Source organism: Phyllopteryx taeniolatus, chromosome 6 (assembly GCF_024500385.1).
Source record: "Phyllopteryx taeniolatus isolate TA_2022b chromosome 6, UOR_Ptae_1.2, whole genome shotgun sequence".
In the NCBI taxonomy this organism is placed as follows: Eukaryota; Metazoa; Chordata; class Actinopteri; order Syngnathiformes; family Syngnathidae; genus Phyllopteryx; species Phyllopteryx taeniolatus.
Genome location: NC_084507.1, coordinates 2,956,129 through 2,981,555, shown reverse-complemented (window position 1 = coordinate 2,981,555; position 25,427 = coordinate 2,956,129). Strand labels below are relative to the sequence as shown.

The 25,427-nt window shown below is 42.3% G+C and overlaps 1 protein-coding gene across 3 annotated transcripts in view; it reads left to right on the top strand.

The window, feature by feature from the left end:
- The window catches only part of LOC133479384 (intermembrane lipid transfer protein VPS13B-like), a 489,205-nt gene that overhangs the window by 350,556 nt on the left and 113,222 nt on the right, over positions 1 to 25,427 (top strand). For all 3 annotated transcript variants that reach the window (XM_061776308.1, XM_061776310.1, XM_061776309.1), the window contains 4 exons: positions 8,441 to 8,773; positions 9,726 to 10,134; positions 10,264 to 10,401; positions 18,019 to 18,381. In XM_061776308.1, the coding sequence (XP_061632292.1) occupies positions 8,441 to 8,773; positions 9,726 to 10,134; positions 10,264 to 10,401; positions 18,019 to 18,381 (1,243 nt within the window). The remainder of the gene's footprint in view (positions 1 to 8,440; positions 8,774 to 9,725; positions 10,135 to 10,263; positions 10,402 to 18,018; positions 18,382 to 25,427) is intronic.

The following is a 25,427-nucleotide window of genomic DNA, read 5'->3' as shown; positions in this document are numbered from 1 at the left end:
GGTTTATATTGGTTGATCTGTTCAGAATGCTGAAGCAATTATCACACATGAAGATGGCGCCTACCCGTGTGGTCACCTCGGTTACGCGCTACATTACATGACTCACTTATACAAGGGGAGACTTGCTAACCATCCAGGAGGCTACTCCGGACTTTCTTTCACCAACTTTCGCAAATCCGTTCAGTTACTCACCGGAACATCGACCGCGGTCTTTGGCGCATGGAGGCGGAGGCGGCGCCACAGAGGGAAGCGAGTCGGCATCCAAGTGAAGCTCCACGAGAGGATACAGACTCGCGTTTCCGTCCATCCACCTTGCGAATCTACTCTCCCTACCCAACAAAATGGATGAGCTTCATCTTCTGATAAAGACCAGTAAAGACTTCGGACTTTCCGCAACCATGTGCTTTATGGAGACTTGGCTTTGTGACACTGTACCCGATGGCGCCGTCATGCTTCCCCGCTTCCATCTTCACAGGGCAGACCGCAACATGGAATCATCGGGGAAAACAAAAGGCGGCGGAATATGCTACAGCAACGAAAAATGGTGTACGGACATCACGTAGCTCAGCACACACTGCAGCCCACATTTGCCCACACTGTAAGCCATTCTACTCACCTCGCGAGTTCGCATCATTCATTCTGGCCGGTGTTTACGTTCCTCCTCAAGCTAACACGAATGTTGCACTGCTAACGCTCGCTGAACAAGTGAACGAAATGGGAAAAAAACCTCCCAAACTCACCCCTCATTATTCTTGGGGACTTTAACAAAGCTAAACTCAACCATGAACTCCCTAAATACCAGCAGCACATCGACTGTCCCACCAGGGAGAAGAACATTTTAGACCACTGCTATATTATGCTAAATAACGCATACTGTGGCAAACCTCGTGCAGTCCTGGGCTTGTCTGATCACTGCTGAATTCACTTAATACCAACATACAGGCAAGAACTTAAATGCGCAAAGCCTACAGTGAAAACAGTGAAAAAGTGGACCAATGAAGCAAAGATGGAACTCCAAAGCTGTTTAGACTGCACAGACTGGAGTGTCTTTGAAAATTCAGCTGGCAGCCTGGATGAATATACGGACGCTGTTACATCCTATATCAGTTTCTGTGAAGAGGTTTGTGTACCAACAAAGTCATTTCGCACATTCAATAACAACAAGCCGTGGTTCACTGCCAAACTTAAGCAACTTCGCCAAGCTAAGGAGGACGCATATCAAAGCGGGGACAGGGCCCCCTATAATCGAGCTAGAAACCTGCTGACTAAAGAAATTAACATTGCAAAGAGGAACTATGCAGCAAAGTTGGAAAAACAGTTTAGCGTTAACAACTCTAAATCAGTCTGGCATGCATTTCAATCGCTGACCAATTACAAGCGACGATCCCCCCAAGCTGAGAACAATAGCACACTAGCCAACGACTTGAATACCTTTTACTGCAGATTTGAAAAGGACCCTTTCACACCCTACACCCACCCAGCTGCACCACTGACCACAATCACACCTCTGACCTCTGCGTTGACCATCCACGAACAGGATTTGAGATGCATCGTCAAACAACAAAAGATTAACAAAGCGGCAGGCCCGGACCATGTGTCCCCATCCTGCCTCAATGTCTGCGCGGACCAGCTCTCTCCAGTCTTCACACACATCTTCAATAGATCTCTGGAACTGTGCGAAGTACCGTCCTGTTTCAAACGCTCCACCATCATCCCAGTCCCCAAGAAAACTACAATCTCAGGTCTGAATGACTACAGGCCTGTCGCCCTGACATCTGTGGTCATGAAGTCCTATGAACGTCTCATGCTGGACCACCTCAAGAGCGTCACAGGTCCCCTGCTGGACCCCCTGCAGTTTGTCTACCAAGCAAACAGGTCTGCGGATTATGCAGTCAACATGGGACTCGACAGTGCAGCTACCTACGCGTTCAACACCATCATCCCTGAACTCCTTTCCTCCAAGCTTCTCCAGCTCACCGTCTCGCCTGCCATCTGTCTGGATTTACAGCTTCCTGACGGGCAGGACACAGCAGGTGAGGCTGGGGGAGGCCATCTCATCCACACGCAGCATCAGCACTGGGGCACCTCTCCGCTGCTCTTCTCTCTCTACACGAACGACTGCACCTCAACGCACCCGACTGTCAAACTCCTGAAGTTTGCAGATGACACCACTATCATCGGCCTCATCAAGGATGGTGACGAGTCTGCATATCGACAGGAAGTGGAGCGGCTGGAGGTGTGGTGCAGCCGACACAACCTGGAGCTGAACACGCTCAAGACTGTAGAGATGATCGTGGACTTCAGGAGGCATCCTTCGCCACAGCTGCCCCTCACGCTGTCCAGCTGCCTTGTGTCAACTGTCGAGACCTTCAAGTTCCTGGGAATTACAGTCTCTCAGGACCTGAAGTGGGTGATCAACATCAACTCCGTCCTCAAAAAGGCCCAGCAGAGGATATACTTCCTGTGGCTTCTGAGGAAGCACGGCCTGCCACGGGAGCTGCTGAGGCAGTTCTACACAGCGGTCATCGAATCAGTCCTGTGTTCCTCCATCACAATCTGGTTTGGTGCGTTCTTCCGGCTCCTTCCCTCAGGTAGGCGCTACCGATCAATGCAAACTAGAACTAGCAGACATTCCAATAGCTTCTTCCCTCTTGCAATCAACTTCTTAAACAGTTAACTTACAATTCAATTGCCACATGCTGCCAATTTATTTTGTGTGAGTTTGTTGTCACATTTCTGTAGGGCCAATTATATACAACTCGTGCACTCACTGTAGTAGTCTCGCCACACTGCACTATTTGCATATCTGTTGTTGACCAATACTGGCCACTCATGCCAGAGTAGCATCTGCACCACTTGCACACTGACTGAGGAGTATCTGCAACATTTGCACAATCAACATTGTCCCAGAATATCGCACTACTCGTTACTTTAAACTGCATACACTCCTTGAAGTCTCGGCGCCCTTTGCACAATGGTCATCGCACCAGACTATTGCGAGATTAGTCATTATGGCAAAATAGTGCTAGAGGACTCTGCATCTTTTTGCTCAATTGTCAAAAATAAATAAATTAATTCATTCATTCATTTTAAAAAATTGTACCGGCATTACCAGATAACTAGCAACCCTTTATTGCTCAGTCACTGTTTTTCTAAATGTCTTTATGTCTCAAAAGTATTCTCTGTCAATTGACTGTCTGTTGTCGTACTAGAGTGGCTCCAACTACCGGAGACAAGTTCCTTGTGTGTTTTTTGGACATACTTGGCAAATAAAGATGATTCTGATTATGATTAATCTCCTTTTGTGCTTTAAGGGCAGCGTCTTTCAGAGCTATTAAATCATTCTTGATTGCTGAAGATTGAGCGCGGGGCAGTGTGGGTTTGCTAAATGTCATTACTCAGGATGTAGCTCAGTTTTCTTCAGCAACAGAAATGTGGGCTTTATTTGTGGCAGCATATTTGTAAGTAAACTAATGCTGCACAAAGGCACAGGAGAGAACCCGTTTTTGAAGTTTAAACAAACAATTATAAAACCAAGGCTTTGGCTGCCATGTGTCCCAGAACCAGTCTTTTGTTAAGTAGCTTACTGTCGGTCCCCATTTGGACGGCATTAAATCTGTCTTTTGCCAATTATTCTTTTCATCATCCAACTTTTATAATACTGTATCTTTGTGTTTGAGCCAAGGCTTTCCCAACCTTAAGGCATTTGAAAACTGATCAAAATCATTGTTGATTTTCCATCCTATTATACGGGTCCAGCAGACATCCCTGAATGTACAGTGAGCAGGAATTACATTATTATTATTTTTTTAAACTTGAGTTTCTTTCTGAATCAATATTTTCATACTATATACATTTTTGTACATTTGTCCATATGGAAATACAAAAATGTAATTCTTCCACCAAATTAATTTAATATTGCAATGTTACAAAATGTGTGAATACCAGCAAAGCTAATCTTTTTTTTTTTATATATATATAAAATTCTAATTTATACCAATTCAACCACAGGTATCAAATTATCATCAAGATTCTGATTTTTTTTTAATCCTGTATTCACTGAGAAATAAATAGAAAACATTTTTCCAAGGGTGTGTACTTATTTTTGTTGAGCACAGTACAACAGCCTTATCAAAGAATTCACCCCCCCCCCCCCCACCCCCACTCTTGGCGTCTCTTCCAGTTGAAAAGTGTTCCATCTGACCCAGTGCTTTAGGAATGTCCAGATGCATAAATTGTCCTGTCATTAAATGTTTTTTTTTCCTTAAGTATGTCGCGTGCAACTTTTTTTCCCCCCCTCTTATTATTAGCTCTCTAAGCCTTCCTGAAGTCAAGACAGAGGATATGCTGGTAGTCTGGGAAATATAAATGAAAAGTATAAAGTGTGAAGTTGTCCCTCATTCTCCTAAAGGCAAAAGATGGGCCATTAAGCCCCGAAGGAGTAAAACCACCCACCAGCATTACAGAGTGCAGGGAGCTTGTTAAAATGGCCCCTCTTGGCGCCCTGAGCTTTGGAGTATGCCATGTTTAAAATACAGTTGACAGTCACTCTGAAGCACTCAGCATCCATTTCCAAGCTGCAAGGTCATGACCTTCCATTGCTACTTTGTTGTGGTTCAGTTTAAGTGCATTGCAGGTTGCCTTTGTTAGTGAAACAACGTTGAACGTATTAAATGGCAGCCTTTGATGCCTTTCTTTACTTAGTGGCTGCCGTTAATGCCTAGAGAGAGGTGACTTCACATTATAAATGTCTTCCACCAACTGTTTTCCACAAGAAAATGAAAGGTTGAATTGAAGTCTTTTTGGCATTTAGTATAGAATTATTGTTATTATTTTTTGATGAAGGTGGGGCCCATTTGAGTGTTTTCTACCTTGGGCACAAAAGAACAGAGGCCTGCTATCGGCTTTCAGTTTCTGGTAAACAATAGCGGGTAGCGCAACAGGGGGTGAACTTGTAAACGCTGATGTAGTCGAGCAACAGAAGTTAATCCCATGCAGACGTCCTGCAAGCAAGTAGCTCAACTGTATTGTGCTGTCACAAAGATTTACTAATATGACTTCCTATGATTTTAATGGAAATTCTACTGCAGTCCACCAGAGAACACGAGAAACCCGTGTCAAACACTGAATAAACATTAAATACTGAAAGATAGCTCAACATTCTATGACTACCCCCACTCACTCTTACTCGTGGGTGACTTTTATATGCTTAAGAAATAAATGAATTGCAAGGGAGCATAATATTTACGTAGTGATGTTTTTAGATTGGAAAACATTGCAACTAACCATATTGACTGTAGTTTTTGGAACAATTTTGTGACCAACTCAACTTGTAGCGCTGTTGCTGTTACTATGTACTGTTGTCATTTCCATTCTAAAAACCTTTGAAATTCACATATTGGAGAAAATACACTATATATGGTACCACTAAGCTATTACAAGATTTATTTTGTATTTATTGTTCTTTTGTTGTCTTTTTTTTCCTTACTTGTACTTTATTTATTTGGTCCTTGTCTGCCCCCTTGAATAAATCATTGCACCAATGAATCCACTCTCGTAGAATATTAAAGGAGTTGGACTTCACTGTGGATATATGGCTTCTAAATAGACTCGTGAAATAACATTCACCTACAGTATGTGACTTATGCTAAATTGACTGTATTCTTTTGAGACCATATGGACTTTCCTACAAGTGAAAACCTCCAGATTTTCTTATTCCATGATCTCTCAACCTGAATTGCAACCTACTTTTGATTCATCTGGAAACACTCAAGTGCATATGTGCTATTCAGATGTAAAACGTATGTTGTCATATTGGACTAGCAAGCCAACACTGTAAACGGGTGGCATTTGGATGATGTGACATTTGCTTCCGCTTATTAGCCTTACTCGAGCCAAGCTGTTCTGAGTTACACTGACAGAAATTGGGGTCACACAGATGCGCACTGATATGATTGGCACCTGGGAGACTCATGGTTTCACACTTTGGGGATTATCCTCCATTTTCCAGGACGTTATGCCTAGAGACTGTGAGAAGCATGACATCATGATTGGCCAATGGAGGTTGTGGGTTGCGTGTGTGTGTCATCGCACATTCACGATCACGATCAACTCCCAAGTCCAGAGAAAGATTACTCTGGGATGTGGAAACTGTGTTTCAGTGCAGCTATTATATAATGTAATAGAAAGTAATGGTTGGAAAGGGGGATTTCAGCTGGGAGCAGGCATGTAGCTGCAGTGCATGTTTGTATTCGGAATTTATTGCCTTCTGTCAGTGAATAAATTGGCGTAACGTTAAAGTCTACAGACTTCAGAGCCATGCGTTGTTAATACCTGTTCGCCTTGCCTGTGAGTAATAATAAAGGTGTGTAACTAAGTCCAGAAATGCTGGGAGAAATCCAGTCGTCTGCTTTACTTTTTTTTTTTTAAAGTGAAATTTATATGAAATCATGGGTTTGTGAATGTGCTAATTGCACGCTTTGAATCAAACTGCAGTTCGAACAACTGTTTTGCCATTGTTTCTTTTCCTCTACCCCGCGATTGTGTGCCCCATTATCCCATATTCCACTTGCAAGCATGTCTAAATATAGATCAAGAATTTGCTTAGGAGGCACTTTCTTTGCGGTGGTGGTAAGAGAAGATTGGGTATTTGCCATAATTGTAAATGCATGTGTATAGCCTAAGCTCATGAAGAGAGACAGGGGAGCAAAATGAGTATTTGGCAGTGGTTTTTTCTGGCTCTTGCTCTTTCCCAGCTGCTGCACAACTTATTTGTCCCCTCCAACAAGGGGCACTCATTAAGCGGACATTTCTACTGCGCTGATGCGCATTTCAAACACCTCTTTTCCGCCACAGAATCGTCACCTGCTTTAGACAACACTCTTGAAGATCAGCCCAGAATCCTTCCCCTTTCATTTTTGGGGAAAATCTTACTTTTCTACAGAAATAGAAGTCCACACATCCTATCCACAATCAGCCAGAGAAAATAAGAAGGATCTGGCAGGGCCTATCCTGTGAAAGCCGGGCCTAAAAGAACAGAACAGGCAGGCGTGCCGCAGCGTTTTATATGGCTCTTGTTCTTAGCCTTTGATGACACTGTTTAGTTTCGGAAATATCTAATAAGTCAAGTATTCTGTCTAATGTGCTGCCAGTGGGTTTACTATTTGCTCAGAGGTCTTGAAACACTATCTCTGCCACGGCAATAATATACATTTAAAATTCCCATGGAGTGGGTGGGAGCGAGTGATGCAGAGTGCAAGGGGGCAGCTGAGCGTACATGCTGTAATAGCAACCATGTGCATGTTGATCAGATGAGGGTATAATAAGATTCACCACACATTGCGTCCACTTGAAGCACTCTTTTCCAAACTAATGTAAACGGTAAAAATAGCAGTAGCGAACTGAACGTACACTGTAAATACGTCGACTAATGTGTTTTCCGGAAACATGTTCGACCAAAAACCGTCAGAAATTTCTAACGTGAGTTTTTAATTATGATACACACGTGAACAGCGTCATCATTGGGAGTTAGTTTCTTTTGCCCTCCCTGCCATCTCCTTTGTCACAATTTCTACTGCTGTCGAGATATTACTTGTCATTTTCGTTCCATGGGAGCCAATTGCAGCAGTTTCATGGTGGCCATGTTTTGTAGATTAAACATGTCCATTTTTTCTTTGTCGTTTGAATCACTACAATCTAGTCTCGAAACATATTTTCTGGCCATGAAGTCTTTTTCATAGCCACAGTAGTTGGAAGTCTCTGCATCTGGAGCCAAGCATACAATTTGGGCTGCTTTATGCGTGATACCACAGCCACTGCAAAAAAAACAATTGGATTTTACTGGAGTGAAGCCCTTCTTTCAAGATATCTTCAATATTTCAGAATTGCTAAATTATGTTGAAGACCACAAAAAAGGTCCCACAGCATGCCTTTAATGTTTTTGTGGCAATACGATGCTCCCTTTCATTGGTCAATTGCTCCATGGTTTCAATCAAGTCAGCTATTTGGTTTATGTCTTGTTGTAAAGGCCACAAACGACACAAGAACTCTCTGAAAAGAAAGAATGCTCTCATGTTTTATTTGATACTCATTGATGTTCCTTTCATTAATTCCAATCAACTGGTTTGTTCTGGGTCGTTTTGTTTTTGAATGTTAAAACTTTTCTACACATTGTTCATTTTCGATCATTGTCATCTTTTTTCCCTGAGCTTTTTTTTTTTAGTGAGTGTAGTTTAAGTGTCTGCTGTGGTTAAAGTAACCCAAAAACATTTCACACCTGACGATAACTAAACTATTGATCTCTTTCTATTGCTATTTAATCAGGCATTGGGATTGCGGTTGTTTCCATTAGTGACATTTCCAAAAGTGCAATACAAGCAGTATGTAGTAACTTGAGACTCAAATGTGGCCTTTCTTTTCTTTCCTCTGTGCCTGTATGCAGATCCGTAAACACGAGCAGAAGCAGAGCAGTCGAGGCTCGTTGACAGGCATCGACAGTTCATCTCGTCACAGTGGGAACGGGCAGGACAGCGGCTTCGGCAGCGATAGCGCTCACATCCGAATTGTCCAGATTGAGCAGCAGAGTGGAACCAGTCACCACTGCATAGCCAGGCCCTCCCATAAGTCCACCATTACCAAAAACCTCAACTTTATCCCCTTTGACATCTTTCTGACTGCTAGTAGGCTGTCTGTCATGGCCTATGAATGTTCTAATCCCCCACAGGCCCCCACTTCATTAGACAGCACACAGGATAGGAAAGAGCCCATTGAAAAGGTAAACAAAAAAGTGTGACTTGGAAGCTCCCACTGGAGTCAATGGTCATAACTGGTCTGAGTGCGTGTGTGTGCATGGGAGGCCCTTTGTGTCTGTGTAACAACAAGTAAACATCAGTTATCGAAGCAAATGAACACAATCTGAAACTTGTTACAAAACAAGTCAACATACATAGCTACAGTAAGATGTTAAACAGTTCCTGCACTCATGAAAATTACATTGGGTAGTGTTTGGTACCCAGGTACCAATTCAGTCCAGTCCAAGAATACCTCATTGTTTGGAAAGAATTTGGTCCTGTCCTTACATTGTTGTGGTGTCCTGTAGCCATGATGAAAGATCACTTCTTTTTTTTTTTTATTTATTTTTTTTTTTTTCCCCCAGCTCATGTTGTTGCTATCCACTGCTGCCACTGGAACTTCACTCTCTTAATGGTGTCCGTTCATGCATTTCTAAATGCATTATCCTGCACTGAACATGCTGAACCTCCCCGGAACATAATGTGGGAGAATGTTCATTCAGTTTATTTTTTATTTTTTTTCAGTTTGAAACGAATGGTGGATAATGCAGAAACAATGGCTATCAATGTAGCATGCCAAGATGAAATTAAAATGGTAACTTGGCATTTACATACTGTTGACTGGCGAAAAGGAAGGTTCATTTGTTATAGTTAATTTGGGGTCGGCGTGGTGCAGAGGATGAGTACGCTCTTCAACCAGAGGTTTGCCGGTTCGTATCCCCGCCCGAGCGGATGTCATCGTGGCCTCGGGCGCGGAATGGCAGCCCTGCTTCCCCAGTGCAGCTGTGGCTACACAAGGGAGTTATCACCACTAGGGTCGGACTGTGGAGTGAATGAATAATGTGTGCAATTCTAAAGTGTGTTTGAGTGCCTTGAAAATGTGGTATGCATTATTCTATTATTATTAATTTAGGGATCCATTTACACCTTCTTTAGGTAGGAAAGAGTGCTCTCAACCAGCCTGAAATCCTGTCTGAGTCTCCTCCAGCCTCGACCTTTGCGTCTCCGGACCCTGCTGCCCAGGTTACCCTGACAGACCTGACTGCTGAAGACATCCTCAACAGCAATAGCTCCAAGCCCGTCTCCCCTATGCTGAGGGGCAGTCTGCTCTCCCTCAACTCCCTGTCAACCCCCAGCCGCTCCTCAGCACGCCACGCGCTGGGGGTGACAATTGTAAGGCAGCCCGGAAGAAGGGGGGCTGCTGACCAGGTACTGGAACCGCTGCTCTACCTGCAGGTGATCCAACCTTCTGCTCTTCTCAGCTGCCACCACCGCAAACAAAGGATGGAGGTCTCTGTGTTTGATGTGGCCTTAAGAGGAGTGGCTTCAGACTACAAGTGCCAAGGTATGAGAGCGATATTGTATGGCTTATCATAATACATAATACATTTGACCGCTGAAATAGTTTGTTGTTGTTGTTGTTTGTTTTTTTTGTTTTTGTTTTTTTAATTTCCATTTGTGTCATTCCGTTCAGACCAAGGGAAGACCTTGCCCGAGTCTCTGGATTATAATGTGTGCTGGCTCCAGACAGCAGCAGGTGAGGTGGACAGCGAGACAGGCATTCCGCCGCCTCTGCTATGCCTTCAAATTAAAGACTTCCTCAATGGACCCGGTAGGATGAATTCACTTTTGACAAAAACTTTTGTTCAAAGATGAAACTTAAGATGATGTATATTGTAATATATATCTATATATGTATATATATTTTTGAAATTTGTTTCACATGAAATGTGCGAAAGCACCCTTGGACTACATTGTGTGTGTATGAGTGTGTGCGTGTGTGTCCTGTGAATTTGCTTTTTCACAGGGCTTGGCCATCTATTTTTAGACTTATATTATATCCATATGAGTACCTTGACGCTAAATATTTTGACCCATGGGTTTGTCTTACATTTTATCCAAATTGATCTGCAATAATCAACTGTGTGAGTGGGCTTTTGAGTGGATGAGTAAGTGGAACTTCCTCATCCCTTTGAGGATTTCATGAATCCATGAACAGTGTGTGTAGGCGCAGGAAATCCTTCACAGTTTAGCTCCCTGATCCCAGTAGACCCACCGTACTGTAGTTGTTATTGATGATGGTTCGAGCCACACACATCCCTTCCTGCTGTCCACGGAAAGCCCTCAGCGTATCTGTCCACCAAGGATCAGTCAGTACAACACAATGCTGCTCTGTACACCACGGCAAATACACAACACAGCCACACACAGATTTCCATCTACCCATCTGCTTCTTTCAGCGGACACCAGAAGCAGGAAGAAAAAAAACAGTATACTTTCCATATGGTACATTTCGAAGTCAGTCACAATTTTAACCTTAAGTTCCAGTATCTATTGTCTTTGTGTGTGTGTGTGTGTGTGTGTGTGTGTATTGAATTGTAAATCTAGATAAACTGGAGGCACCAAAAACAGGTTGAAAACTCTTGTATTAAAATGGTGCTTGTTGTTTGTAAAGAAATTCATTTATGACTTACGACTTTCGGCTTGGCCCATCAGGGGTGCCCCCTGCGAATTGCTCACATTTGTTTGTTTGCCACAGTTGTTCCAGGTTCACTATCTGCATGAAAAGCAGCAACATTGACCGCTACATCACCAGTGCCAGATATGTAAATGAAATTTTCCAAAATCTATATTCTGCGCTTCTGGGTACCAGCATAGAAAATGACGTTTACCATCCATCCATTTAACGAGCCGCTTATCCTCACAAGGGTCGCAGGAGTGCTGCAGTCTATCCCAGCTATCGTCAGCTATTATTCATTTATTGCCACTTTCCAGTATCCAAACCGCTTGTATCTCCAAATTGTGTGTGTTTGTTCCTATCGGATAAAAACAAAACTAATCATTGGAGAGAGCAACAATACGTCCCTCCTCTTATGAATTCACCATGGAGTAATTGAGTTTATTTTTGTTCAAATTAAATTTGTATTGTTAAAATATAAAAAGCAACAGCTAATACATTCAAATGTTAGACATGTAGCAAATAATGAAATGGTAATCCTTTAAATTATTGATTGAAAAAGTTTTATATATTATTATTATTAATAATATATATTAATATATATTATTAATATATTTATTATTCTGTGTATTCTTATGAGGAACAACATTTGCACTTAGACGCTTCGATCGCTTTTGATGAAATACTATTGTACAGTATTCATTTTATTCATAACAGGACACTAAGACTTCCTTTTTCTCAGTAGTGGAAGTAACGAAAAAAGGACATCATGTACAGTACATTACAGATATTTCCCTTGAAGATAGCAAGATTACCTGCCCTTATGTCTGTCTATATTTATAACTTCACTTTGAATCGTGCGCACACACAAAGAGCACTCTGGCAAATTACATAGACAGGATCCAGGCTCAGTGTGAGGTTGCCCCTGCCACCCTCACACCCCCTGGGTCACCGTATGCTGGAAATATGTGGAATTGACCACACGTGCTACTGGTTTCCCTTCACCCACATCACCTTTCACAGACACATTTGCACACACACTCATGCACATTTTTTGATTGATTGATTGATCTTTTTTTTTTTGCTTTTTAAACTAAGGGGACTTTACTGTTGGCAGTCTGTTCCTGCAATGACGCAAAGGAAATTGCAACGAGGAGAGAGATTAATGAACCTGAAATTCTACTTTCATGTCAGAACCGTATATGCATCTACATTCATGTTCGGAAATTCTCCGCGCATAGTAGTCTGCGCATATACCGGCTTGAGAACAGATTCATCTCATTTTTAAGGCAGACCTGGCTGCAGACAGCAGAGTAAAATGAAATTAAAATAATATAATTAATAAAATAACTGAAAATTAACAAATTATTTTTTCAAAAAAACATTGTTTTCTTCTGGTACAATACAATTGTTCAACAACATGATTTTGTTCAACAAGCTTTTGAGGCAGTCACTGCAAACAAACAATTTATGCAACTCTCGATAGGTATCGTGGCCCGTGCCTCCATCTGTCTCGGGTTTGATGGGTGCCTTCCTCAGATTGCGTGTTTCAGCTCCTTCCACATATGTTCAATAGGTTTTAGATCAGGGCTCATGGAATGCCAATTCAAAATAGTCCAATATTTTGCTCTTGGCCATTCTTGGGTGTTTTCTAGTTGTGTGTTTTGGGGCTTTCTCCTGTCAGATGACCAATAACCTGTGCTTTCTGACACTGGGCAACACATTTCACTCCAGAATGCCTCAATAGCTTTGAGAGTGCATTGTACCCAGCTCAAATTCAAGAAGCCTTGCTTGTGCCCGATGGAACAAAGCCCCCAGAACATAACTGAGCAGTTCTTTTCTTTATATGCTTTATTTTTGCATGACTTTTGATTTGCCTAAAAGCTCTCAAGTGTAGTCTCATCTGTCCAAAGGATATTTTTCCACTGTTCTAGAAGACTTATGGAAGCTTTGTGGCTCGTCAAAATGCATTTTGGCAAATTCCAGTCTCATCAGTTCATTGAACATTGTGGGCTTTTCTTTCTTTAACAGAAGGAGTTAATTGCCAATTTACCTGTGCTGCCTTTACAAATAACAATGTACTTACTGTAAAACATTGGAGGAGGCGCATTTATGTTCTGGGGCTGCTTTGCTAAATCTGCGCAAGGTACAATGAAATCGCAAGACTATCATGGTATTCTGAGGCAAAATGTACTCCCCATTGTCAAAGCTTGGTCTCAGCTGTAGGTAATGGGTACTATAACAGGATATGGACCCTAATCTAAATCCTATTGAATCTGTGAAATGCAGTCTGAAGAAGGCCCCCTTTAATCCTGAGGCTGCAGGAGAATTTACCTTAAGAGGAGTGGGCCGAAATACCCGTTGACAGGTGCCGAAGTCTCATTGAGAGTGATAGAAATTGTCTGAGAAATTATGCAACAAAATTTTAAAGGATAATTGTTTGTCTGGACCACTTTTACCACACACGTAAAACAATGCTTAATTTTCATGATTTCATTTACAGTCATTTAGAATTATTATTTTTATTTATTTATACTTTCGTCATATTTTACAATTCTGGGTTTTTCTTTCTTTAATAGGAGGGCACCAACATTTTGGTCAATGTGTTTAACACCCAAGAAGAGAGAAATATAATGATATATTTTGAGATTTTCTCCTGAATTTTCTTGAACCATCCACAGTTTAATTGGTTTCTTGTGGAAGTCTTCCTAATAGTTTATCGCTGTGTGTGTAATGCGTGCCTATCACGTCTGCCGGCTCTTAATTTGACAATGCGTCAAATTTGATTTATTTAAACGAGATGTCACTATGAGGCTACTTTTTCCTGCGTGATGAAAGCAATATGCTTGCAATTTTAGTAGTGTTTATTCCACATGACCAATCCAACCTACCCTCTCAAGGATGCATAGTGGAAAAGCTGGATGGTGTCTCAGCACAGTCATCACTCGATGCAATTAATATAACTAATGCAGATACATACTGATTTTTCAACTGCGCAAGTTCATGTTTCACCAGTGATTATTAAAAACAAGGTCGTTTTTTTGTTTTCTAATCAGTGATGGAGTGGCATACCCTCAGACAATATCTTCCCCCCCTTTTGTCATCCTAAACAGTTCCAGTCTCGTAGCAGGTCAGTCGGTCAGTCCAAAGATGTAACTGCTACCATTTGGAAACGAGAGATCAGCCTTCTCTCGAGTGAGAGGCAGGGGGTGATAGATTAGCTAGAACAAATTGGAACCATTACTCTCCTATGTCCCTGGTTTCCGTCAAAGTACGGCTTCTAAGAAAGACTGTCAGTTACTGTATACAAGCTTGTGCACCTCCAAACCATCTAGAACCATTGTAATTCAATTCAGATGGAATCTGAGGTACGTGTCACTGGCCTTATATGTACGAGGCTCTTTTTGTGAATTTGGAATTCTACCGATACCCTTCAAGCATTTGTGCTCACACAACCACAGCCTTGCACAAACATCCTCTTCACACGCAGGCAGCGTGTAATTGGACACATCACCACCTGTGTCTGACACAGCCTCTCTGCTGTCAAAAGTCAAGCGTAAAATGTCAGCCGCAGAATCAAAGGAGGGCACAGATGAAAACAAACTTTGTGGTTGTTGCACACACGCGCAGCAGGTTCAAAGGGGCAACGTTGTCACGCTTGACCTTGCCAAAAATGCAAGGTAACCTGTTTAATAAGCATATTTTATCCAAGTTCCATGTTCTCACAGTTCCTGTAGTGCTAATCAAAGCTGACATCAGAGAAAGGCTGTGTAAGAATCCCCACAGCTTGTTCATATCAAGGACTGTTCTTTAAAATGTTGAAACAACTAAGAGTAATTTCCAACCTACAGAACTGATGCCCGCTCCTCTGTTAGGCCTTCCACTTACAGCAACAATCTTGAAATAGCTGTTAGTGTGTCTGAAGCTTATCTCGTCAATAAACACATTGAGGATGATGCTGGGAAAACTCAGGAATTCCCCTTAACCTTATTTTAGGCCCAACAAGTACATTTGAAACTTTGAGGTTTGCTGAGGTCTCACAAGATGTCATGCATGACAGCAGTTCCAATTCCGAAGTTTCATGCAAATCTAGAAGCATATTTTTTTCTGATAAATGTAAGAATGTATGAATTATAAGACCTTAGGGGAATTGGAAGTTAAAGTTTGTGCTCCATGACAACTAAATCCCTAAATATACGTATTTATAGGTGAATCTGTATCAGTTGTATTATGTAGTCAAGTTTATTTATGTAGCCCTTCATCACAAAAGAGTTTTGAGGGGCGTAAGCCCAAAGGTCACAAAAATAAATGACATCCCCTGGTCTTAAGGAAAAACTCAGCGAAAGTGTAGAGTGTGCATTTAATTAAATGAATCAGGCCTCCAGGAAAGTTGTTCTCCTCAGGACCATTCCCTGTTGGTCAATGTTAAATCCTCCACAGCAGCGACTCTGTGAAAGTGGTCCTCCTCAGATCTTGTCCCGGTCAATGAATGCAGAGTCCTCCACAGCAACAGCCTCAATTCGCTCATCGCCACCTGGCCCACTCTCCGAGCAGGGCAGGGGGGAAGCGAAGCGGCAGTAAAACAGGCCAAAATCCAGATGTCAGGGGGTGAGGAGAGGCAAGAGACTAGTTGTATATTAGGTGTGTTTTAACCAAATGCAAGTGTATAAATAAGTCTTAAGTTGCTCTAATTTGCGCAGGTAGGGCATTCCAGGGTACTGAAAGCCAAATAGAGAATGTTCTAGAACCTGCTGGCTTCTTTTTAGCTCTCGGAGTCACCAAAAACCAGTATGGAATATATGATATTACTAAGTCAGCAAAATAGTTGGGAGTAAAGCAATATTTGCAATATTTTCCACATAACAAAACCATAAAATCACATCAGGTAGACAGACCGGAAGCCAGTTTGTATTATCACAGACTGTGGCTCTCCTTTCCCACATGCAATGGCAGTACAGTAAGTAAGTATACTGTAAAAACCCATTAAAAAATTGTGAAATAGTGATGGCATAACAACAATGAACCACGGTATATGGGGGAACGCTATATGTGAACTGGCAAAGCAGTGCCGCGCTCTGTGAGGAAGGGATACAAGAAAGCACTTCTCTTATTGAATGGACATTGGACATATTTACTGCAGGGGTCACAAACATGTTATTTAGAAGCAAAGGTTTAAGGTTTGTTTGCATTAAAGGGTAATACTTTACCTCATGTAAAGTTAGTAAGTCATTCATTTTGTGTTCCTCAGTTGCTTTACTACTAACTGGTTATAGGGGTACAGTTGGGGGGGTTTTCTGGGTGGGTACAGAAAGGGACACTTGATGTTGACAGTCAGGCAGAGAACACAGAGCCAGGCACCGCCCTGACTGTGATGAGAGCCAACTTGATGTGATTACAACCAGGGTGGGGTTGATTAGGCTGGGGCCCGGTGGAAAAAGAAAAAGATGTGATTGAGTAAAAGAGGAGAGAGGCAAGAAGATGAACTCCATGAAGCAGAGAGGGGGGAGGATAAATGAGTGAAGAAAGTTAGAGGTGTTCTAAATGAACAGCTGCATACATGGGTTTTATTCCATCTCCGGAAAATTTCCAGGTCTAAGTCAGGTGGAAATGATAAGCTACATTGCTCTGCAAATTGCACCTATCTGCCCTCCAGTTCCATCCTTCCTTTTTACCATCTGCCTCACTTCCACTGGATTAAACAAAAGAATCTTGGTTGCAGTGACTGTGTGCGTGCGTGCATGCACACATTGCCTCTCCTGGCAGTGCTGCTGCTAGTTCTCATCTAGTTCTTGTATCTGGGAAGGAGACATACGGAAGGCCTAAACCCCCTTAAAAGCACTAGTGCCTTGAGGATACCATGAAAAGCAGCTGGACTTGTTTTCAGCTGCTTCCCTATCCCATCATCATGACCAAGTGGAAAAATTGGATAATGGAAGTGGTGTAACACGGCACGGAGTGAATTCATGTGTCTCGGCGAATTCCAGTCAAGTGTTTGAAGACTGTAGTGCAGAAAGGCACAAGCAAAAGACGTCTTGAATTTATGTCTTTCATGAAGAAAAGATTCCCTTTCATGCTCTTCCACATTAATTTATGTTATGTATATGTTTGATTATAAGAACAGGAGAGTGAGACTGAGACCATCTGTTCTCAAACACATTCTTTCAAGCAAAGCTGAACGATCAGAGAAGATAAAATCCAGTGTCCCGTGGGTTTGGTAGCAGCACATTTTGCTCCATGGAACACTGATGAAGCTTGTCCCTTTTTTATGGAACGAAATGGAATTTGTCCAGTTATGGCGGATTTTCAAATTACTAGCAGGGCCGCACCTAACCTTCTATTTGTTCATGTTGTGTCCTGGGTGAACACTAAGATTAAGAAGCCTTGTTTTAGCATTTGCACATACTAAATAGCCCATCACGAAATTGGCTGTCATAAAATGAATATACTAGAAAATTGCAATTTCCCATCCACTGATGCAAAACCGCAGAAATTGGAACACCCACAAAGCCCCAAGACCAGTGAGCGTATGTGAGCATGATGACAATATATTTGTCACTAGCTACCTGAAAGCATTGCTCCTTTTTGTTCCCTTGATATATGCTTTCTCACTTGCCACTTCACAAATATTACACACTCAAGTACTGGGGAGATTTTCTGGTTTTTAAAGATAGCCCTGAATCTATTCGTGAACTTGCAGTAAAATGTTGATAGCACTGTGTGTTTTCATTTAATTGTACCTATCTAATTCCATCTTTCTACTTCCCTCCACAGCTGAACTGAATTTACAGTTCTCTCGCCCCTTGAAAATCAACCCAACACTGGTCAAACTGGAGCAGGCCAAAGCCTACCTGAAGAAAATCTTGCCAAACCACACTTGGATCACCTCCTCTTCCCCTCATCCATCCCCTGCAAAGATGCCAACAAGGGCCTTTTCCCCACCTCATCAAAGTCAAGGCCTGTGGAAAGCCAGCAGCATCGGTGCTTTGGCTTTGTCCTTCCACAAAGTCTTTCTCCACACTACACAGATTGTGGTTGTCCTGGAGACGGAGGCCCATCCAATGAGGCCCAGCGTGACTGTGTCTGTGTCTTCTCTGATGGGAAGTCTCAACTTGAAGTCAGACCCAAGCATCGAGGGTGAGTAAAACAGAACTATGTTATTCGGTTTGGTGGGCATGGAAAAACATTGTTTAAAGATAAATGATCACATTTTATAACAACAGAGTTAGGAACTTGTTCTCAGGAAAATGTTATATACATTTCTGCAAAAAAAAATGCATTTGAAATCGTACCAAACTGACTGGGATTGCTTGAAAAGCTTTTTTCTTTTTTGAAATACTTATCTAAGTAGGAATTCAACTTTGAAAAGCTTTTTTTGTTTGTTTGTTTATTTTTGTTTTAATCATTTTTAGACCTTTGTTTTGTTACCGTAATTTCTCGTGTGTAGTACGCTCGAGTATAATACGCACCTCCAAAATCACACTTTCACAGCTGAATTTTCCTTCTACTTATTTATAATACGCACCGTAGAATTTGTGGTATTCATGCTCAAAGGTTGCAGTATTAGCCGCATATTAACTTGTGTTTTGTTAGGTTTTCAAAGAAATTTTAAAGTTCTCTGAAGTTCTTTGGCTACTTCTGTGTATGCGTCAAACAAAACAATAGCGGAAAATGCTTGCCTTGCTCTGTACACATGCGCTGATGACACTGATACTTAAGACTATGGAAGCAGTTACATAATCAAAATGATCTATATTAGTCTATGAATTAGGTATATTACAAATTCACAAGTGAGCATTTCTGCCGTCAAGTAAACTAAGACACAATATCCGTTGCCGTCAAAGCACCCTATATGCCTAAGACATAGAAGCAGGGAAGGTTTTTGCGTTGTTTTTTTGACAGTTTAAGGCTAATTTGGTAAATTTTTTTACACCTATGTATAATACGCAGTCTCGATTATTATTTTTTTATTAGAGCATAACAAAAAATTGTACACATCTTACGAATTCTGCCCTGGTAATCAAACATATGAGCAAGCCCTACTCTTCTTCTTATTGGCTAGCACAAAGACAGACTTTTAGTGGATAATGATGCGCTGAAGCGCTTCAGCAACACACACACACAAGGCTCAAAATATATATATTTTTTTTGAGGAGCAACTTTATAATTTTGAGGAGCAATTGTTTTCAGATTTATTGCACATGGACCCGAAGCAAGGATTTTATGAAACTATTAAAATATGACAATATAATAATGGGGGAGTTGAATGTAGGGCTGCAGCTAACCAATATTTTAGTACTCAATGGATGGATGGTATCCGACTGAAAATTCTATCAAACAGTCGATTGTTTGGATGAACTATATTTTTCCTTGGTTAAAGAGCAATTTTGAATACAAAAGAGAAAATAAGAACTTTCACTTAATACTGTATAATAATTAATTGGTTCCCTTTTTTCTTATATAACCAACAGTTTGTATTTCTTGAAATGACTGTGCATAAATGATTTTTTTTAAGCATTAACAGCCTTTGTGCCTCTTCACTTAAACAGCTTGCATTTTAGCAATTTGTAACATTAATACATTATGTTCATGGCTGGGCATTTATGATCTTAAATCAGCTGACTAGGAATAAGACAAATATTCTTTTATAAGTTTTGGAAGTGTTCAATTTGTTCATACTAAAATGAAGAAACCTCGAGAGAGAAAAATATTTCCTTCATCTCCCTTCACCAAAACCCTCCTCTGTTTGGGTATATGATGATCCATTTTACTCGTATTCCTGTCTTGCCACATTTGCGACGTTTTTCACCTATTTGACGCAACGTTTTTCCACTTACAGGTCATCAGTGGCCATATGTCACACAGCAAAAAGCACACTGCACTGTATGTACTGTTATGGTTGTGTTATGCTGTTCTTGTCACGGTAAAAAAAAAAAAGCCACACATTTGACAGTACTCATAATTAAGAGAGACACTCTGCAGCGCTAACGTTGTTAGTAAAGTAGACTAATGTTAAGATCACTGATTTGTGCTATGTTAACTTCACCTATGTCTCTCGGGTCCCGTGACACGGCGTCATACTCTGCTGAGAGAAAGGTCCGTGTTACAACGAATGGGTGCTCGCCTTCCATTTTACTCTGAAATGCTACCACACTTTCGCCATTTGTCTTTTTTCTCTCTCTCTCCTCAATTCGGCGTCACATTTCGCAACCGCTGTCTTCCCGCTAATCCATCGAACGCTTCACTTCCGCGTCCGTGCTTCGGTGACGTACGTGTGTTGTGTCTAATACTCCCCTGCCTGCTCCCGTCTTCGCGACTGTCTCCGTGGTAAACCTGATGTGCAGTTTTGCTTTTCAATGTTTTGAAAAAATTAGAATTTTGACACACAAAATGCGATGCGAAAACTCTTAATTCGAGCCTTGCACACATACGTAGGTAAGTAATGTTGTGCGTCAGTGGACGGACATTCTCCATGCTTTTTGCGTCCCTGATCATTTTTGTTCATCTAGGACACGGGATGCACATCAAACGAGATCCCTGTAATGCATTTTATTTAGGGCGCCTTTCATGTCACTCAAGCTCACCTTGCAGGATTAAAAGAACAATATAAAATTAAGTATTACAAAATGAAGAATATAATACAGCAAAGTGATCTAAAAGTATTGTCTTTATGTGTTTTTTCGTTCGTCTTTGGAGACATTACGCGACTCACTTACACAAGGGAAGACTTGCTAAACATTAGTGAGTCTACTCCGGACTTTCTTTCACCAACTTTGGCAAATCCGCTCAGTTTTTTTCCCCCCCGAGTTACTCCCCAGGGGGGCAGCCGCGGTCCGCATGGAGACGAAGGCGACGAAGGGGGAAGCGCGTCGCCATCCAAGTGAAGCTCCGCAAGAGAGGATACAGAATGGCCTTCCCGTCGATCCACCTCGCGGATCTACGCTCCCTAACCAACAAAATGGATGAGCTTCATCTTCTGACAAAGTCCAGTAAAGACTTTGGACGTTCCGCCACCCTGTGCTTTACGGAGACATTTGTGAACGCTTCCCTGATGGCGCCAAAATGCTTCCGGGCTTCCAACTACACCGGGCAGACCGCGTCACGGAAAACAAAAGGCGGCGGGATATGCTTCTACATCAATGGAAAATGGTATACTGACGTCACGGAGCTCAGCACACACTGCAGCCCGGATTTAGAGTCGCTGTTTTTGAACTTTAAGCCATTCTACTCGCCTCATGAGTTCGCATCTCTCATTCTCGCCGGTGTTTACGTTCCTCCTCAAGCTAACACGAATGTTGCACTGCTAACGCTCGCTGAACAAGTGAACGAAATGGGAAAAAAAACTCCCAAACTCACCCCTCATTATTCTTTAGAACTTTAACAAAGCTAAACTCAACCATGAACTCCCTAAATACAAGCAGCACATCGCCTGTCCTACCAGGGAAAATAACATGTTAGACCACTCCTATACTATGCTAAATAACGCCTACCGTGCCATACCTCGTGCAGCTCTGGGCTCGTCTGATCACTGCTTAATTCACTTAATACCAACATACAGGCAAGAACTTAAATGTGTGAAGCCTATGGTGAAAACAGTAAAACAATTGGACCAACGAAGCAAAGGCAGAACTTCAAAGCTGTCTAGACTGCACAGACTGGAGTGTCGCACGATCGCCCACCATCACACCTCTGACTTCTGCGTTTAGCTTCTACAAACAGGATATGAAACGCGTCTTTAAACAACAGAAGATTAACAAAGCAGCAGGCCCGGACCTTGTGTCCCCATCCTGTTGGCGCGGACCAGCTCGCTCAAGTCTTCACACAGCTCTTCAATAGATCTCTGGAACTGATCCAAGTACCATCCTGTTTCAAACACTCCACCATCATCTCAGTCCGCAAGAAACCTGCAATCTTGTGTCTGAATGACTACAGGCCTGTCGCCTTGACATGTGTGGTCATGAAGTCCTTTGACCGCCTCGTGCTGGACCACCTCAAGAGCGCCACAGGTCCCCTGCTGGACCCGCTGCAGTTTGCCTACCAAGCATACAGGTCTGCGGATGATGCAGTCAACATGGGACTGCACTTCATCCAAGAACACCTCGACGGTGCGCGGACCTACGCGAGGATCCTGTTCGTGGACTTCAGCTCTGCGTTCAACACCATCATCCCTGAACTCCTTTCCTCCAAGCTTTTCCAGCTCAGCGTTTCGCCTGCCATCTGCCAGTGGATTTACAGATGACGGGCAGAACACAGCAGGTGAGGCTGGGGGAGGCCACCTCATCTACACGGACCACCAGCACTGGAGCGCCCCAAGGTTGTGTCCTCTCTCCGCTGCTCTTCTCTCTCTACACGAACAACTGCACCTCAACGCACCCGGCTGTCAAACTCCTGAAGTATGCAGACGACACCACAGTCATTGGCCTCATCAAAGATGGTGATGAGTCTGCGTATCGACAGGAAGTGGAGCGGCTGGAGCAGTGGTGCGGCCGACACAACCTGGAGCTGAACACGCTCAAGACTGTAGAGATGATCGTGGACTTCTGGAGGCATCCTTCGCCACAGCTGCCCCTCACGCTGTCCAACTGCCTTGTGTCAACTGTCAAGACCTTCAAGTTCCTGGGAATTACAGTCTCTCAGGACCTGAAGAGGGAGCTCAACATCAACTCCATCCTCAAAAAGGCCCAGCAGAGGATGTACTTCCTGCAGCTTCTGAGAAAGCACGGCCTGCCACAGGAGCTGCTGGGGCAGTTCTACACAGCAGTCATCAAACCAGTCCTGTGTTCTTCCATCACAGTCTGGTTTGGTGCTGCTACAAAAAAGCACAAACTCCGACTGCAACGGACAATCAAAACTGCTGAAAAGATTGTCGGTACCCCCCTACCCACCCTTGAGGACTTGCACACTGCCAGAACTAAGACAAGAACATGCAAAATCCTCTTGGACCCTGCACATACTGGTCACCACCTCTTCCAGCTCCTTTCTTCAGGTAGGCGCTACCAAACAATGCAAACTAAAACAAGCAGACATTCGAACAGCTTCTTCCCTCTTGCCATTAACGTCTTAAACAGTTAACAGTTCCATTGCAACATGCTGCCATGCTCATTTTCAATAATAATCTGAATAATAATAAAAAAATTATTAAGCAGAGGGAGTATTTCAAACTCCCCTGTTACACAGCAAAACTGTTCCAGCGCAAAGGTATACAGATCCACCATCCAGGCATACAGATCCACCATACAGGCATACAGATACACCATCCAGCTGAACAGGACAGGTTTTAAAAAAAAATTAATTTAAAAAAAGATAAAAGTAGATAAAACCAAACCAGTTCTAAAGAATATGCCTGTATACAAAGATGTGTTTTGACTAATGATTTGAAGGTGATGAGAGAGTCTGATTTCCTAATGTCAGAGCGTTGCACTGGTGCGGGGGCTGAGCGACTGAAGGCTCTTTACGCCATGGTGATCAGGCGGGTGGGAGGTGAAACAAGTTGAAGAGAGGAGGATGACCTAAGGGAGCGGGTGGGTCTGTTGATGTGGAGTAGGTTGGTGAGATACTGAGGGTCGGGGTTATTGATGGATTTGAATGTGAGGAGGAGGATCTTATATGAAATGCGGTGTGTAATGAGCAGCAGTGAAGTTGCTGTAGGACAGATGTGATGTGACTTGTGAGGGCATTTTGTCAGAATGCGGGCGGCAGAATTTTTAACCATTTGACATCTACGGATGAATTTGTTTCGGAGGCCAGTGAGAAGAGAATTGCAATAGTCAAGATGGGATGTGACTAATGTATGACTAAGCGTGACAGTGTTGTTAGGGAGCGGGATGGACAGAGACAGGAGACGTTGCTTTGGTGAAAGTAGGCAGACCCAGTGATGGAGTAAATGTGTGACTGGAAGGAGAGTGCTATTAAGGATGACACCCAGAGTGAGTTGTCGATCTGGAGGGAAAAGACTGCTGGTTTTTGAGAGGGTGGATTTAGTGCCAATGAGAATTTCTGTTTTTTCACTGTTAGTTTGAGAAAGTAATGGCAAGCCAGGATTGGATTGGATTGTAATCCAATTTACACTCTCACACTTAACTGGGACTCCAAGGACTACACAAGTAGCCCTACGGGTCTGTTCTAAAAAATAATTTAGAAGTGATTGGACATTGTGATTTCCTAAGAATGCTGGAGAAGTAATCATTTGAAAATATAAATACTTGCAGAGATTTATAGTGTTGCATATAAGTGTTGCATATTGATATCTGTTTCTAAGCTTTGTTGATGATTATTGTGAGAAAACAGCACAATCAGTATCTTCACATAGATGAATATTATCAACGATTGATAATAAAATATCATTAAAGTTGAGCAAATGTGTTATGAAGTGTGAATGAAACTGGTAGCACTTTGCATTAATCAGTACCCAAGAAGTAGCTCTCAGTTTCAAAAAGGTTGGTGACTCTGGTATATACTGTAGTTTGTTGTACACCACACACATTGAACCAAAGCAACACATGCGAGCATTTGAGATGTCAACCCTGCAGGTTTTGTGCGGAAAATGACCTGATTTCTATCTGAAGAAAAACAGCCCCAAAGCCACCATTATGTTTCACTGTGGGTGTGGTGTTCCTTTGGTGATATACAGTGTTATTTTGCACCAAACATACCTTTTAGAGTTATGGCTAGTAAGTAATAAGTTCAACCTTGGTTTCATCAGACCATAAAACATTTTCCAACATGCTTTTGTGAGACTTTGTTTTTGCTAGGTTTAGCCAGGGTCTGATATTTTTCACCCATCTTACCACCTTACCCCCTAGCCCAGACATGAATAGTATGGTAAATTGTTGTCACATAAAGGACACAGCCCATACTTGCCGTAAATTCCTGCAACTCCTTTAATGTTGCTGTTGTAGGCATTTTTAACAGCCTCCCTGATCATTTTTCTTCTTGTCTTGTAATCACTTTTGGAGTAATGTCACTGCCATGTTTTATCCACTTGTCAAGGACTATCTTCACTGTGTTCCACGGTGTGTACTAACAACTCTTTAATGTGAGTTTAAATGTGAATGGTCAATACTGTGCATAGCCACATCCCCAGTTACAAGAGCTTGTGCATGCATTGCCAATTTTCCTTAGTTAAAAAAAAATTAAATGATAGCAAAAGAACCAAAGACTGATGATCTTCCCCATGCAGTAGA